Source organism: Aquarana catesbeiana, linkage group LG02, assembly GCF_042186555.1.
Source record: "Aquarana catesbeiana isolate 2022-GZ linkage group LG02, ASM4218655v1, whole genome shotgun sequence".
NCBI classification, from domain to species: domain Eukaryota; kingdom Metazoa; phylum Chordata; class Amphibia; order Anura; family Ranidae; genus Aquarana; species Aquarana catesbeiana.
Window position 1 is genome coordinate 813,873,443 of NC_133325.1, and position 13,722 is coordinate 813,887,164.

The 13,722-nt window shown below is 52.3% G+C and overlaps 2 protein-coding genes across 3 annotated transcripts in view; one reads left to right on the forward strand and one right to left on the reverse strand.

Annotated features, from left to right (window-relative positions):
* LOC141129552 (myoferlin-like) overlaps positions 1–13,722 on the forward strand; it is a 644,669-nt gene that overhangs the window by 91,116 nt on the left and 539,831 nt on the right. The gene's annotated exons all lie outside the window — the stretch shown is intronic.
* RECQL4 (RecQ like helicase 4) overlaps positions 2,954–13,722 on the reverse strand; it is a 48,605-nt gene continuing 37,836 nt past the window's right edge. For both annotated transcript variants that reach the window (XM_073617638.1, XM_073617637.1), the window contains exons 23-24: positions 6,435–6,543; positions 2,954–3,220 (exon numbers count right to left, since the gene is read on the reverse strand). In XM_073617638.1, the coding sequence (XP_073473739.1) occupies positions 3,099–3,220; positions 6,435–6,543 (231 nt within the window). In that variant the 3' untranslated portion in view covers positions 2,954–3,098. The remainder of the gene's footprint in view (positions 3,221–6,434; positions 6,544–13,722) is intronic.

A 13,722-nucleotide genomic window follows, 5' to 3' on the forward strand; every position in this document is an offset into this window, starting at 1 on the left:
TCCATTGCAGTTTGTCAGACCCTATGCGAATAGCCGAAGACCCAAGCTCTTCATGGATTCTTCCATACACCAACAACTACAGTTTATACTTGTGGTCTTACTCTATTGCGTGAGGCTTGGTGGGGACGCTCTGCCAGAACTCCAGGGTGAGCCTTCTCTTCATCCTTATGCATGGAATTCTTTGGCTCAAATGCTGGTTAGCACAACTCCTATGCAAGAAACACCTAGAGGATCTGCCATTTGTAGAAGAATGTCTCTTTCGTCCCTCCTTGGATAAGTACATTAAGGAGATCACAGAGTGCAGGAGTACTCTCTTCTCCAAGAAAACAAAGGCCTGTGCTTCTAATGTAGACCCTCTACTCCTGAGGCTAGGAAAAGTTCCTTTTGTCCCTCTCAGGCCTCAAGCTCCAAGCCGAAGTCCACAACAAACTTTGTTGGAAGATGTGGTCCTCCGAACCGTCTTCCCAGTGAATGGTGCACCTCCACTTGTCAGAGTTGGGGGACATCTGTTGGCCTTGTAGTTACAGCAACTCTCAGATGTCTGGGTCCAGAGTGTCATTTCCAGGGGCTACAATTTTAAGTTTCTTAGACTTCCTCCTCCCTGCCTAATGCACTCAAATTTGCCACTCTGCCTGCAAAGACACGTGTATCTTCTTGCTTCTAATTCAGTTGTCCCTTCATTGCTTAATCCAACAGTTGCAAGATTACCTGACAAGAATCCATTCAGGTACTGGCATATTCATGGAAAAAAAAAAAAAATCAACCAACAGGGAGGTACCAGAAGCTGCACTGCTCAAAAGAAAATGGGCTTGATCCTCTGCCCATGTTCGCCATTTACATACCAGGCCTGGAAAATTGGCAAGCATACTTTCTCTGTTATCAACATCTAAACCTGGGAAAATGGCTTTTGAAGGACTTTGCTGTGAAAAAGGAGTTGGACATGGATCTTCTGGTGCCAAGATGCAGAAACAAAATAATAATATCATTCTAGATCTCCGCCTCCCTCTCTCAGGATTCTTGCCGGCCTTGCCACGTTCTGTGGACTATTTGACGTATTATGACGTCTATGAGCGCACACTCACCAATATAGGGAATACAGCTGATGGGTTGGAGACCATATGTCCAGGATATACATACTGAATTGCTGATCACTGTACTTCAGAAGTCCCACAGGGTCATCCCTGATTGGTCAGTTTAGTAATCAGGGATTAGGCACAAGGAATGTTTTTGGATTCTATTATATATTATTTGATGACGTATACAGCAGATATCAGACTGAGATTTGGGGGCATCTTACTGTTACTCAGAGCTCCATGCAGTGCAGTGTTAGTTGTACATGTTTCAGGCCCTGGGGGAGGTGTGTAAGCCTGGTAGTGGAGGAGAAGACACAAAGAGAACCTCACTTATGTGATGATGTATTGAATGTAGCCCTATGGGGGCCAAGCTGAGACAAAGAGACCATCAATGGCGTGCCCCCTAACCTGAGAGACCATCGATGGTGTGCCCCCTAACCTGAGAGACCATCAGTGGCGTGCCCCCTAACCTGAGAGACCATCAATGGCGTGCCCCCTAACATGAGAGACCGTCAATGGCTCGTCCCCCTAACCTGAGAGACCGTCAATGGCTCGTCCCCCTAACCTGAGAGACCGTCAATGGCGTGTCCCCCTAATCTGAGAGACCATCAATGGCGTGTTCCCCTAACCTGAGGGACCATCAATGGCGTTGCCCTTAACCTGAGAGACCGTCAACGGCATGTCCCCCTAACCTGAGAGACCATCAATGGCGTGTTCCCCTAACCTGAGGGACCATCAATGGCGTTGCCCTTAACCTGAGAGACCATCAGTGGCGTTGCCCTTAACCTGAGAGACCGTCAACGGCATGTCCCCCTAACCTGAGAGACCATCAATGGCTCGTCCCCCTAACCTGAGAGACCGTCAACGGCGTGTCCCCCTAACCTGAGAGACCGTCGATGGCTCGTCCCCCTAATCTGAGAGACCGTCGATGGCTCGTCCCCCTAATCTGAGAGACAGTCGATGGCTCGTCCCCCTAATCTGAGAGACCATCAGTGGCGTGACCCCCAAACCTGAGAGACCATCAATGGCGTGTCCCCGAAACTGTAAATACACATTTATGTTTTTTGTGAGAGCAAAGGACCAGTCACCAGTATTGTCTGCGATCTCCCTGCAGCAGAGGACAAAGGACCAGTCACCATTATTGTCTGTTATCTCCCTGAAGCAGTGAACAAAGGACCAGTCACCAGTATTGTCTGTGAACTCCCTGCAGCAGAGCACAAAGGACCAGTCACCAGTATTGTCTGTGATCTCCCTGCAGCAGAGGACCAAGGACCAGTCACCAGTATTGTCTGTGACCTCCCTGCAGCAGAGGACAGAGGACCAGTCACCAGTATTATCTGTGATCTCCCTGCAGCAGAGGACAAAGGACCAGTCTCCAGTATTGTCTGTGGTCTCCCTGCAGCAGAGGACAAAGGACCAGTCACCAGTATTGTCTGTGATCTCCCTGCAGCAGAGGACAAAGGACCAGTCACCAGTATTGTCTGTGATCTCCCTGCAGCAGAGGACAAAGGACCAGTCACCAGTATTGTCTGCGATCTTAGAGATGAGGAGGAAATCTTCCAGCGTCGCAAACAAGGATCTCACACATCCCCCACTCCATTCAGAACTAGAAAATCATTCTGACTGGATTTCCATTTTCACGCTTCATGGCCTTCAATCTCCGACAACGCAGCAGCCCCAAGAAATGATGGCATCATGTGATTTGTAGGTCACCTCTGCCTGTAGGGGGCACCGTATTACACAACACCATTATTAACTATAATAAGGGGAGTCGGCATTGTCCTTCAGCTCAATTCATCACCGACATGATCCTCGGAGTAAAATCACTTCTGTCCCTCGCTGATCCAATCACACCATTCCACCGGCTTCTTCTAAAAAAGTTTAATTTTATTAAATATTACATTTTACAAATATACATCCGGGTTTTGATTTGCCACATTAAGGCAACGCCTGCCGACCTCCGCGTCTCACCGCAGCCGGGTTCTGATTTGTCACATTAAGGCACCGCCTGCCGACCTCCGCGTCTCACCGCAGCCGGATTATTTCCTCTTTACAGATCTGCATTACTTTGTTAAAGTCCAAGTGGAGGTATTTCCGCCAGAAGCGCCGATCCCGCCCGTAAACCTGCGCCGGGTAACGTGGACTTCCTGTGGAGCAAACAAACTGCATGTTAGGAAATGGGATCTCCCACAATCCCCTCCCCCCATGCTGTGGGGTCAGGCTTCGAGATGGTGAGAAGGGGTGGTGGTGCGATAAGAAGGGGTGGCGGTGTGGTGGGTGGGGAGATGAAGGGGTGGCGGTGTGGTGGGTGGCAAGATGAAGGGGTGTCGGTGTGGTAGGTGGCGAGATGAAGGGGTGGCGGTGTGGTGGGTGGCGAGATGAAGGGGTGGCGGTGTGGTGGTGGCGAGATGAAGGGGTGGCGGTGTGGTGGGTGGCGAGATGAAGGGGTGGCGGTGTGGTGGGTGGCGAGATGAAGGGGTGGCGGTGTGGTGGGTGGCGAGATGAAGGGGTGGCGGTGTGGTGGGTGGCGAGATGAAGGGGTGGCGGTGTGGTGGGTGGCGAGATGAAGGGGTGGCGGTGTGGTGGGAGGCGAGATGAAGGGGTGGCGGTGTGGTGGGTGGCGAGATGAATGGGTGTCGGTGTGGTGGGTGGCGAGATGAATGGGTGTCGGTGTGGTGGGTGGTGAGAAGAAAGGGGTGGCGGTGTGGCGAGATGAATGGGTGTCGGTGTGGTGGGTGGTGAGATGAAGGGTTGTCGGTGTGGTGGGTGGTGAGATGAAGGGGTGGCGGTGTGGTGAGATGAAGGGGTGGCGGTGTGGTGAGATGAAGGGGTGGCGGTGTGGTGGGTGGTGAGAAGGGGTGGTGGGTGGTGAGAAGGGGTGGCGGTGTGGTGGGTGGTGAGATGAAGGGGTGGCGGTGTGGTGAGATGAAGGGGTGGCGGTGTGGTGGGTGGTGAGATGAAGGGCTGGCGGTGTGGTGGGTGGTGAGATGAAGGGGTGGCGGTGTGGTGAGATGAAGGGGTGGCGGTGTGGTGGGTGGTGAGATGAAGGGGTGGCGGTGTGGTGAGATGAAGGGGTGGCGGTGTGGTGAGATGAAGGGGTGTCTCTGTGGTGGGTGGTGAGATGAAGGGGTGGCGGTGTGGTGGGTGGTGAGATGAAGGGGTATCAGTGTGGTGGGTGGTGAGATGAAGGGGTGGCGGTGTGGTGGGTGGTGAGATGAAGGGGTGTCTGTGTGGTGGGTGGTGAGATGAAGGGGTGTCTGTGTGGTGGGTGGTGAGATGAAGGCGTGGCGGGTGGTGAGATGAAGGGGTGGCGAGATGAAGGGGTGTCGGTGTGGTGGGTGGTGAGATGAAGGGGTGGCGGTGTGGTGGGTGGTGAGATGAAGGAGTAGCGGTGTGGTGGGTGGTGAGATGAAGGAGTAGCGGTGTGGTGGGTGGTGAGATGAAGGGGTGGCGGTGTGGTGGGAGGTGAGATGAAGGGGTATCAGTGTGGTGGGTGGTGGGATGAAGGGGTGTCTGTGTGGTGGGTGGTGAGATGAAGGGGTGGCGGGTGGTGAGATGAAGGGGTGGCGGGGTGGTGAGATGAAGGGGTGTCGGTGTGGTGGGTGGTGAGATGAAGGGGTGGCGGTGTGGTGGGTGGTGAGATGAAGGAGTAGCGGTGTGGTGGGTGGTGAGATGAAGGAGTAGCGGTGTGGTGGATGGTGAGATGAAGGGGTGGCGGTGTGGTGGGAGGTGAGATGAAGGGGTGGCGGTGTGGTGGGATGAAGGGGTGGCGTTGGCCCGGGTGGTGAGATGAAGGGGTGGCGGTGTGGTGGGTGGCAAGATGAAGAGGTGTCGGTGTGGTGGGTGGTGAGATGAAGGGGTGGCGGGGTGGTGAGATGAAGGGGTGGCGGTGTGGTGGGTGGCGAGATGAAGGGGTGGCGGTGTGGTGAGATGAAGGGGTGGTGGTGTGGTAGGTGGCGAGATGAAGGGGTGTCGGTGTGGTGGGTGGTGAGATGAAGGGGTGTCGGTGTGGTGGGTGGTGAGATGAAGGGGTGGCGTTGTGGTGGGTGGCGAGATGAAGGGGTGTCGGTGTGGTGAGATGAAGGGGTGGCAGTGTGGTGAGAAGGGGGGTGTCCCTTCTGACACTACCATAGATGCCGGCAGATTACCCAGACACCTCTCTGCTGTCTCCTCCTCGGCTCACTCTCTGACCATCCTGGGTCATCGGTGACGGATGAGCTGGGGAGAAGACGGCTGCAGCAGAGAAGCGTCATCCACTCAGGCTGCTTCTCCGGGGAAGGAGCCGGTTCTGTAGGGGTGGGGGGGTAATAAAAGCTGCCAGTAATATGGGGTGGGGTTATTGTGTGCAGTGCGGGAGCAGAGCAGTCAGGTGTCCCTACCTACGGCTTCCTCTAAGCTCTGTAACTGCAGATCAGCACAATCAGGCTGCTGCGGCCGGAGGGAGCGCCGGGATTCTGGGGACTGGCAGGGAAAGTGGGAGGAGGGGCTGGTATAAGAGGCACATCTAAATGGCAGGGGAGTTACACAAAACGTTTCCTACATTCTGATTGGCCAATAGAGCAGCAGAAGAGGTGGGGAGGAGGAGAACTCGCTACTAGGAGACAGAAAACAAACCTCCTCTAACAATGAGACAGACGAGATGTTTGCCTTCAGACTATCTCTCTCCAACTAAAACTCTGTACAGAGCCGCCTGAACACAGCAGAGGGGGAGGGGGAAAACTTCAGCTATTGAGCCCTTCACAATCAGGATTTTTGTCAAACGATAAAAGGTGAAAAGGAGACGAGTGCGCCACCTGCTGGCTGCACCCAAAAATCAAACGTCCGCTTTAAGTGTTGGTGATCCCGATATGCCACATTTGGCATGTCATTTTTTTGGGGGAGGAGTGGGTACCCTGTTTTTACAGGCACCCAGCTCCCACTTCCTCTCCTGGCGCTGAAAGAAAGATCACCCCCCCCCTCCAATCTTCTGGGACAAGTCACAGGTCCCAGAAGATTGCCCGGCCATTCACAGCGCGGTCCAAAGTTAGAATGCCATTGCCGCGGAGAGGAGGGGGAGGGGAGCAAGGCTTCCTGAACCCGAATCGCAGGACCGCGGGACAAGCAAGTGTCTGATTATTTAAAGTCAGCAACTTCACTTTTTGTAGCGGACTTTTAAATGGGTGGAACTCGGCTTTAGATGAAATACACAATTATAAATGCCCCCCACCCCCACCTCTTCCCCATCTAGGGGGCTTACTGTCTGAATGTCCATAGTAGAAGTGAACCCCAGATCTCAACCTTCTATAGGGCTCCCAGAGACATGGGGGAAGAGAAGAGCTTCTGGGCTTTTCTATCCTCATTATAAATAAAGCAAAATCTTACCAATCCCATGAAAGATCCGGGCGAGGGCACGGCCAGAGAAACGCTCGTCCTGGTGAATGGAGAGGAAATGACGAACGTCACAAGACAACTGAGCCAACCAATCGGCAGCCTGCAAAGAGAAGATACAAGATCAGAGACAGGAGAGAAGGATAAAGGGAGAGGAGTGTGGAGAGGACACACACCATACAAGATCAGAGACAGGAGAGGAGGATAGAGGGAGAGGAGTGCGGTGAGGATACACACCATACAAGATCAGAGACAGGAGAGGAGGATAGAGGGAGAGGAGTGTGGTGAGGATACACACCATACAAGATCAGAGACAGGAGAGGAGGATAGAGGGAGAGGAGTGCGGTGAGGACACACACCATACAAGATCAGAGACAGGAGAGGAGGATAGAGGGAGAGGAGTGCGGTGAGGATACACACCATACAAGATCAGAGACAGGAGAGAAGGATAAAGGGAGAGGAGTGTGGAGAGGACACACACCATACAAGATCAGAGACAGGAGAGGAGGATAGAGGGAGGAGTGCGGTGAGGACACACACCATACAAGATCAGAGACAGGAGAGGAGGATAGAGGGAGAGGAGTGTGGTGAGGATACACACCATACAAGATCAGAGACAGGAGAGGAGGATAGAGGGAGAGGAGTGTGGTGAGGATACACACCATACAAGATCAGAGACAGGAGAGGAGGATAGAGGGAGGAGTGTGGTGAGGATACACACCATACAAGATCAGAGACAGGAGAGGAGGATAGAGGGAGAGGAGTGTGGTGAGGATACACACCATAAAAGATCAGAGACAGGAGAGGAGGATAGAGGGAGGAGTGCGGTGAGGATACACACCATACAAGATCAGAGACAGGAGAGGAGGATAGAGGGAGAGGAGTGTGGTGAGGATACACACCATACAAGATCAGAGACAGGAGAGGAGGATAGAGGGAGAGGAGTGTGGTGAGGATACACACCATACAAGATCAGAGACAGGAGAGGAGGATAGAGGGAGGAGTGTGGTGAGGATACACACCATACAAGATCAGAGACAGGAGAGGAGGATAGAGGGAGAGGAGTGCGGTGAGGATACACACCATACAAGATCAGAGACAGGAGAGGAGGATAGAGGGATGAGTGCGGTGAGGATACACACCATACAAGATCAGAGACAGGAGAGGAGGATAGACTGCAGCAGAAGATTCCTCTAACAGCGCTGGATAGCATGTTACATTATTTTCGATATTATCTTTGCTCAGTCCACCGAACGCGGTGTGTACTGGTATAATACCCCCCCTCAGTATGTACGGTGGTACCCCCCCCCCACGGTGTGTACTGGTGTAACACCCCCCCTCAGTATGTACGGTGGTACCCCCCCACGGTGTGTACTGGTATAATACCCCCCCCCACGGTGTGTACTGGTATAATACCCCCCCTCAGTATGTACGGTGGTACCCCCCCACGGTGTGTACTGGTATAATACCCCCCCTCAGTATGTACAGTGGTACCCCCGCCACAGTGTGTACTGGTGTAACAACCCCCCCCTCAGTATGTACAGTGGTACCCCCCCCCACGGTGTGTACTGGTGTAACACCCCCCCTCAGTATGTACGGTGGTACCCCCCCCACGGTGTGTACTGGTGTAACACCCCCCCTCAGTATGTACGGTGGTACCCCCCCCCACGGTGTGTACTGGTGTAACACCCCCCCCTCAGTATGTACGGTGGTACCCCCCCCCACGGTGTGTACTGGTGTAACACCCCCCCCTCAGTATGTACGGTGGTACCCCCCCTCCCCACGGTGTGTACTGGTGTAACACCCCCTCAGTATGTACGGTGGTACCCCCCCACGGTGTGTACTGGTATAATACCCCCCCTCAGTATGTACGGTGGTACCCCCCCCACGGTGTGTACTGGTATAATACCCCCCCAGTATGTACGGTGGTACCCCCCCACGGTGTGTACTGGTGTACCCCCCCCACGGTGTGTACTGGTGTAACACCCCCCCCCCCCCCTCAGTATGTACGGTGGTACCCCCCCCCACGGAGTGTACTGGTGTAACACCCCCCCTCAGTATGTACGGTGGTACCCCCCCCACGGTGTGTACTGGTCTAACACCCCCCCCACGGTGTGTAAGGGAGTACGCCCTGTAACGGGAAACGTCCCACGCCCCGCTTGAGTGCTTCCCCCATATACAGCTTCCTCCAATCTGAAGATAGATATCAGATATTATAGCCGCATATTGCAGCCAAGAACTAGGCAGGACTCATTTGGCTGCAAAGCTGGAGCCTCTTTGAGGAAATTACACATTATATATACCCCACTGGAGGACATCCCCCCGCCTGAACATATTACCCTAACAATACAAACTGCACACAGGAATATAATTAGAACCACAGACCTATACTATAAGGCTCGGTTCACACAGGGACGACTTGTCAGGCGACCTAGTCGCCTGACAAGTCGCCTCCCGTTCTGTGCTATGGAACCATTCTAAGGGGAGCGACGCAAGTCGCTCCGACTTAGAAAAAGGTTCCTGTACGACTTTGGGGGCGACTTGCATAGACTTCTATACAGAAGTCGTTTTGCAAGTCGCCCGGGCAGTCGTGTGCAGGTCGCCTCGGTGAGGCGACCTGCAAGTCGTGCCGCCCCTGGTGTGAACCGAGGCTCAACATTACATTAGACACCTGGGTGACCCAGAGGTCTTAATCCAGGTCAGACTTGCTGACTTCTACAATACTAAATACAGTGTACTGGATAATACACATTATTACATTATATTATAGTAAAAACACAACCCACAATGGTTTGCTAGCAGACAGACAATAGCAGAGTTAATTAGCACAAACAACAATGGGTGACAGACCCTTAGGCGCCTTTCACACGGACGGCTATTCTGCCGCAGTTAAAAGCATGTTTTTTTCCTGTGGAATTCAAGACTCCAGGCACTGCGATCAGCTGCATTTGCACAGCGCGATTAGCTGCGGTTGCGTTTAGCTGCGGTTTGCCATTTCCATGGCAGAACGACAGGGTACCGACTCGCACGGTTTGGTATGAAACTTGAGGGGAAACTCCACGCCAAATTTTAAATAAAAAGATGGCGTGGGTTCCCCCGCAGGCCCTTCGGTCTGGTATGGATTTTAAGAGAAACCCCTACTCGAAGAAACGGTGTAGGGGCCCCCCCCAAAATCCATACCAGACCCTTATCCTAGCACGCAGCCCGGTCGGTCAGGAAGGGGGGGTGGGGACGGGCGAGTGGCCCCCCCCTCCTGAGCCGTACCAGGCCGCATGCCCTCAAAGCACCTTGTCCCCATGTTGATGGGGACAAGAGCCTCTTCCCGACAGCCCTGGCCATTGGTTGTCGGGGTCTGCGGGCGGAGGGCTTATCGGAATCCGGAAGCCCCCTTTAATAAGGGGGCCCCCAGATCCCGGCCCCCCACCCTATGTGAATGAGTATGGGGTACATGGTACCCCTACCCATTCACCTAGTGAAAAAGTGTCAATAAAAAAAACACTACACAGGTTTTTAAAGTAATTATTAGACAGCTCCGGGGGTCTTCTTCCGGCTTCGGGGGTCTATCATATCATATCTCCCCATCAAGTCGACTAATAAGGTCCCAGGCCCCCCACCTGGTCTGGACATGCGTTAGTCGGCCAGAATGAACTCACATAGCCAGTCCGCATGATCTCCATTCTTGGCTGCAAGGAATAGTGCAAGGAATAGTCAGCAGTAGGTGTGGGGCAGAGGTCATTGACTTTCTGCCCGGCTGCCAGCGATTCAGCTGGGTGGTTTGTAACATTCCGGGGCTCGGTCTGCTGCTGCTGCTGATCGCCCCAGCTCCCTGAAGCTATATATAGACACTGTGGGTGCTAGGCAGAGGACAGCGATGCTCTGCCCTTTTGCCAGCGATTCAGCTGGAAGTAGAAGCTTCACTACATCAGCTGGAGAGAGGGGCCGACTGCCCCGGCTCCCTGGAACTCCACAGTTGTTACCGGTGCTGGGCAGAGGTTGATAGCACTCTGCCCTGTTGCCAGCACTTCTGCTGGGTGTAACGGTATGTCCCAGACTCCGATTGAGTGTTTCCGTCATATATTGCTTCCTCCAGTCTGAATATAAATAATCAGATATTATAGCCACCTATTGAAACCAAGAACTACACAGGACTCATCTGGCTGCAAAGATAGAACTTTATTATTTGAAACTCAGAGACAAAAATTTTATACCCCACAGGAGGACGTCCCAGCTTCTGATCGTAACACCCCAACAATACAAACTGGACACAGGAATAAAATGACAACCGACATATACTATAAGCATTACGTTAATTATCCACCTGGACAATGTTGTGATCAGAGAACTCCACTTCAGGTCAGACTTGCTGTCACCGACCCCACAAAGTACAGTACACATTATCATAAGTATAAACACAGAACACCTTCAGACAATAGCAGGAGACCCCAGTAGCAGACTGTCTGGCTCCTACCTGGAAGAGGCCAATGTGACCAGCTCTTTCAATGAACATAATGAACATGTATAGTTAAGAATAAACAAACCAGGAATAGTCTTTGTATATTTTTTGCGGGATATTGTTGATAAATATTATTGTCCCATCTGAAGTAATCCAAACCACATTTGCAGTGTCCATTAAGTAGTTGTCCTGCCTTTTCTCGGTCACCCTGTGCCCTTAATAGACACAGGGTGACGTAGACATAAGGGGGCCTGTGGAGCCATTTCCCGACCTCTCTAAAGTAAGCTGGGTTCCATGAGCCCCCCCCCCGCCTAAAGTGATTCCTCCACTCCCAGACTGTGAATCTGCTGCTGGGGAGGAAGGATGACCTCTGTCTCTCGAAAAACTGTGTAGCTGCCGTTGGGGAGGTGAGCAGGCTGCTTCATCTCCCGTTCTCTTATCTGGCTGCTGGGATGACATTTCTCTGTCACTATCTCTCAGGTGCATGGATCCTGGTTGGGGAGTGAAGACAATTTCCTCCACTCTGTCTGACAGTTGGGGAGGGAGGACGACAACCTCCTCTCCCTTCTCCCCCTGGATCCTGATCTGCTGCTGGGAAGTGACTGTCTTCTCCTCACCCTGGGCCTTGGGAACTGCCGTAGGTGTGGGGCAGAGTTCTTGGAACCTCTGTCCAGTTGCCAGCGCTTCAGATGGAGAAGTTTCTTGTAACGTCACAGATGCTGCTGGCAAGAAATGCCATGTCCCTGTCAGTGTTGTAGAGAAAGGCTGACTGCCTCTTCTCTCAGGAAGGCTGAAGCTGTTGTTGGTGCTGGGTAGAGCTCAGTGAGTTTCTGCCCTGATGCCAGTTCTTCTGCTGGAGGCTTACCGGGTTGTTCTTCCTCAGCAAAAAAGTCGATTAAACCATTCGTCTCTGGAATTGCTGAAAATCCAGGGCATGGGTTGGTGGCACTCGGGCCCTGTGCCAACACTTTGGCAGGTGACTTATAATCCATAACATCCTCCGATGAAAAGTTAATTGAATCCATACATTCTGTATTCTGTGGCTGGAGAGATGAGCCAACTGCTCCATCTCTCGTACCTTCATCCCACTACTGAACAGACGCATTCCTCCATCCAAGATCATCCCATGCACAAACAGGATTGTCAAGGTCAGTCAACACTTGCTGCATCCGCCATAAGACCTCCACGTCCATAACTGCGGGCGGAGATGGGCAAAGCACACAGTTACTCTGCCACATTGCCGACTCTTCAGCCAGGATTTCAGGACTGTCGGCTGGTACTTCTGGATAGTCCCAGGCAAAGGGAGCCCAGACCTTCTGCTGAGCAGAATCTAGCAGCCGTTTGTAGGCAATCTCCCATTCCCGATTGGCTAGAAACATCCCAAATCTTCCACTGCCCAGAGAACTTCAAGACATACAGCATCTGTTCTCTGTATTCCAAGATTTCCTCCAAATGCCACTTCAAATCGCTCCCAAAGTCAGGGTCCTCATACAGCCTCAGGCCAACTTAGCCAAAGCCTTTTGTTGTGATGTCGTCTGCTGTCCATGGGCACACTTGGGCTACATATCAGCGGAGGAAGGCTCTGTAGCTCTTGTCCAAACGCATCTCCACCTGGACCAGCCTGTTTAACTCGGCTTTCCATTCCTTATGCGGTTGTTCCGCAAAAAAACACCATTCACACTTCGTACTGCAACCAGTACCTTTCCTGGAAGGAGGAGAGAATTTTTCCCTGGTGTCGCTGCTTGTGGGCTAGAGTTTCTTTCCAGAGTTCCCAGAAGACAGTATCATACCATCCCAGTAGGACCTCCGATACTGGTCCTCTGTGCTGTATCTTCATCTTTTGCAAACTCCTTCTAAATTTCTGTACCTCTCCTCTCCTGCTTTCTGGACCTTGGATCACGGTGGAGGATTGCATGTCCCAGACTGCAGGAAGCATCCCACTGCTTGCCAGAGTCAATCATGGCCTTTTTAATAAAGTCCTTTTGCATTACATAACAGAACATCTTCCTAAATGCTTGTAGTTCCCTCAAATGCCGGGTCCATAGTCGGTAGGTAAGAGGCTAGCATTCAGTCCCCTCCAAGGCCTCTGTCTCGGGTGAGTCTATCACATGCCCCCCCCCCCGGTGTGTACGGGGGTACAGATCATTCATAAAGTACTCAGGCCCCCTTAACTTTTTTTAATCAATGTTGTAGCCGGATGTTACTACAGATGTTTACATTCATTCTCATTACTCTGCACTCGGCATCCCATAATGACACAGAATGGTAGAAATGTTGGGAATTTATGGAAAAGGAGAATCAGAAATCTCACATTGGCCGAAGTCGTCAGACACTTGGAGTTAAGCTTAGGCTCCTCCTATTTTTCCTGCTGGTTGCTGAGATGTTCCTGCACTGTGATTGGAGGCCACTGGTGATAAACTGATTGGACGCGATTTGGAAAGACGCACAACTCTCTATAAAAAGGCCTCACAGCTGACAATAAATTCTGTATCAGAGAAAAAGAATAGTCTGCAGAACTCAGGGACAGGATTATTTCAAGGCACAGATCTGGGGAAGGCTACATATAAATTTCTGGTACACTGAAGGATTCCCGAGAGCACAGCGGCCTCCATAATTCTCAAATGGAAGAAGTTTGGCACAATCAGGACTTTTCCAAGAGCTGGTCACTCAGCCAAACAGAGCAATCAGGGGAGAAGGGTCTTAAAATGAGAGGTGACCAGGAACCTGATGGTCACAGTGACTAGGCTCCAGAAATCTTGTGGGGAGATGGGACAAAGGCCCAGTACCATCCCAACTGTGAAACATGGTGGTGGCAGCATCATGCTGTAG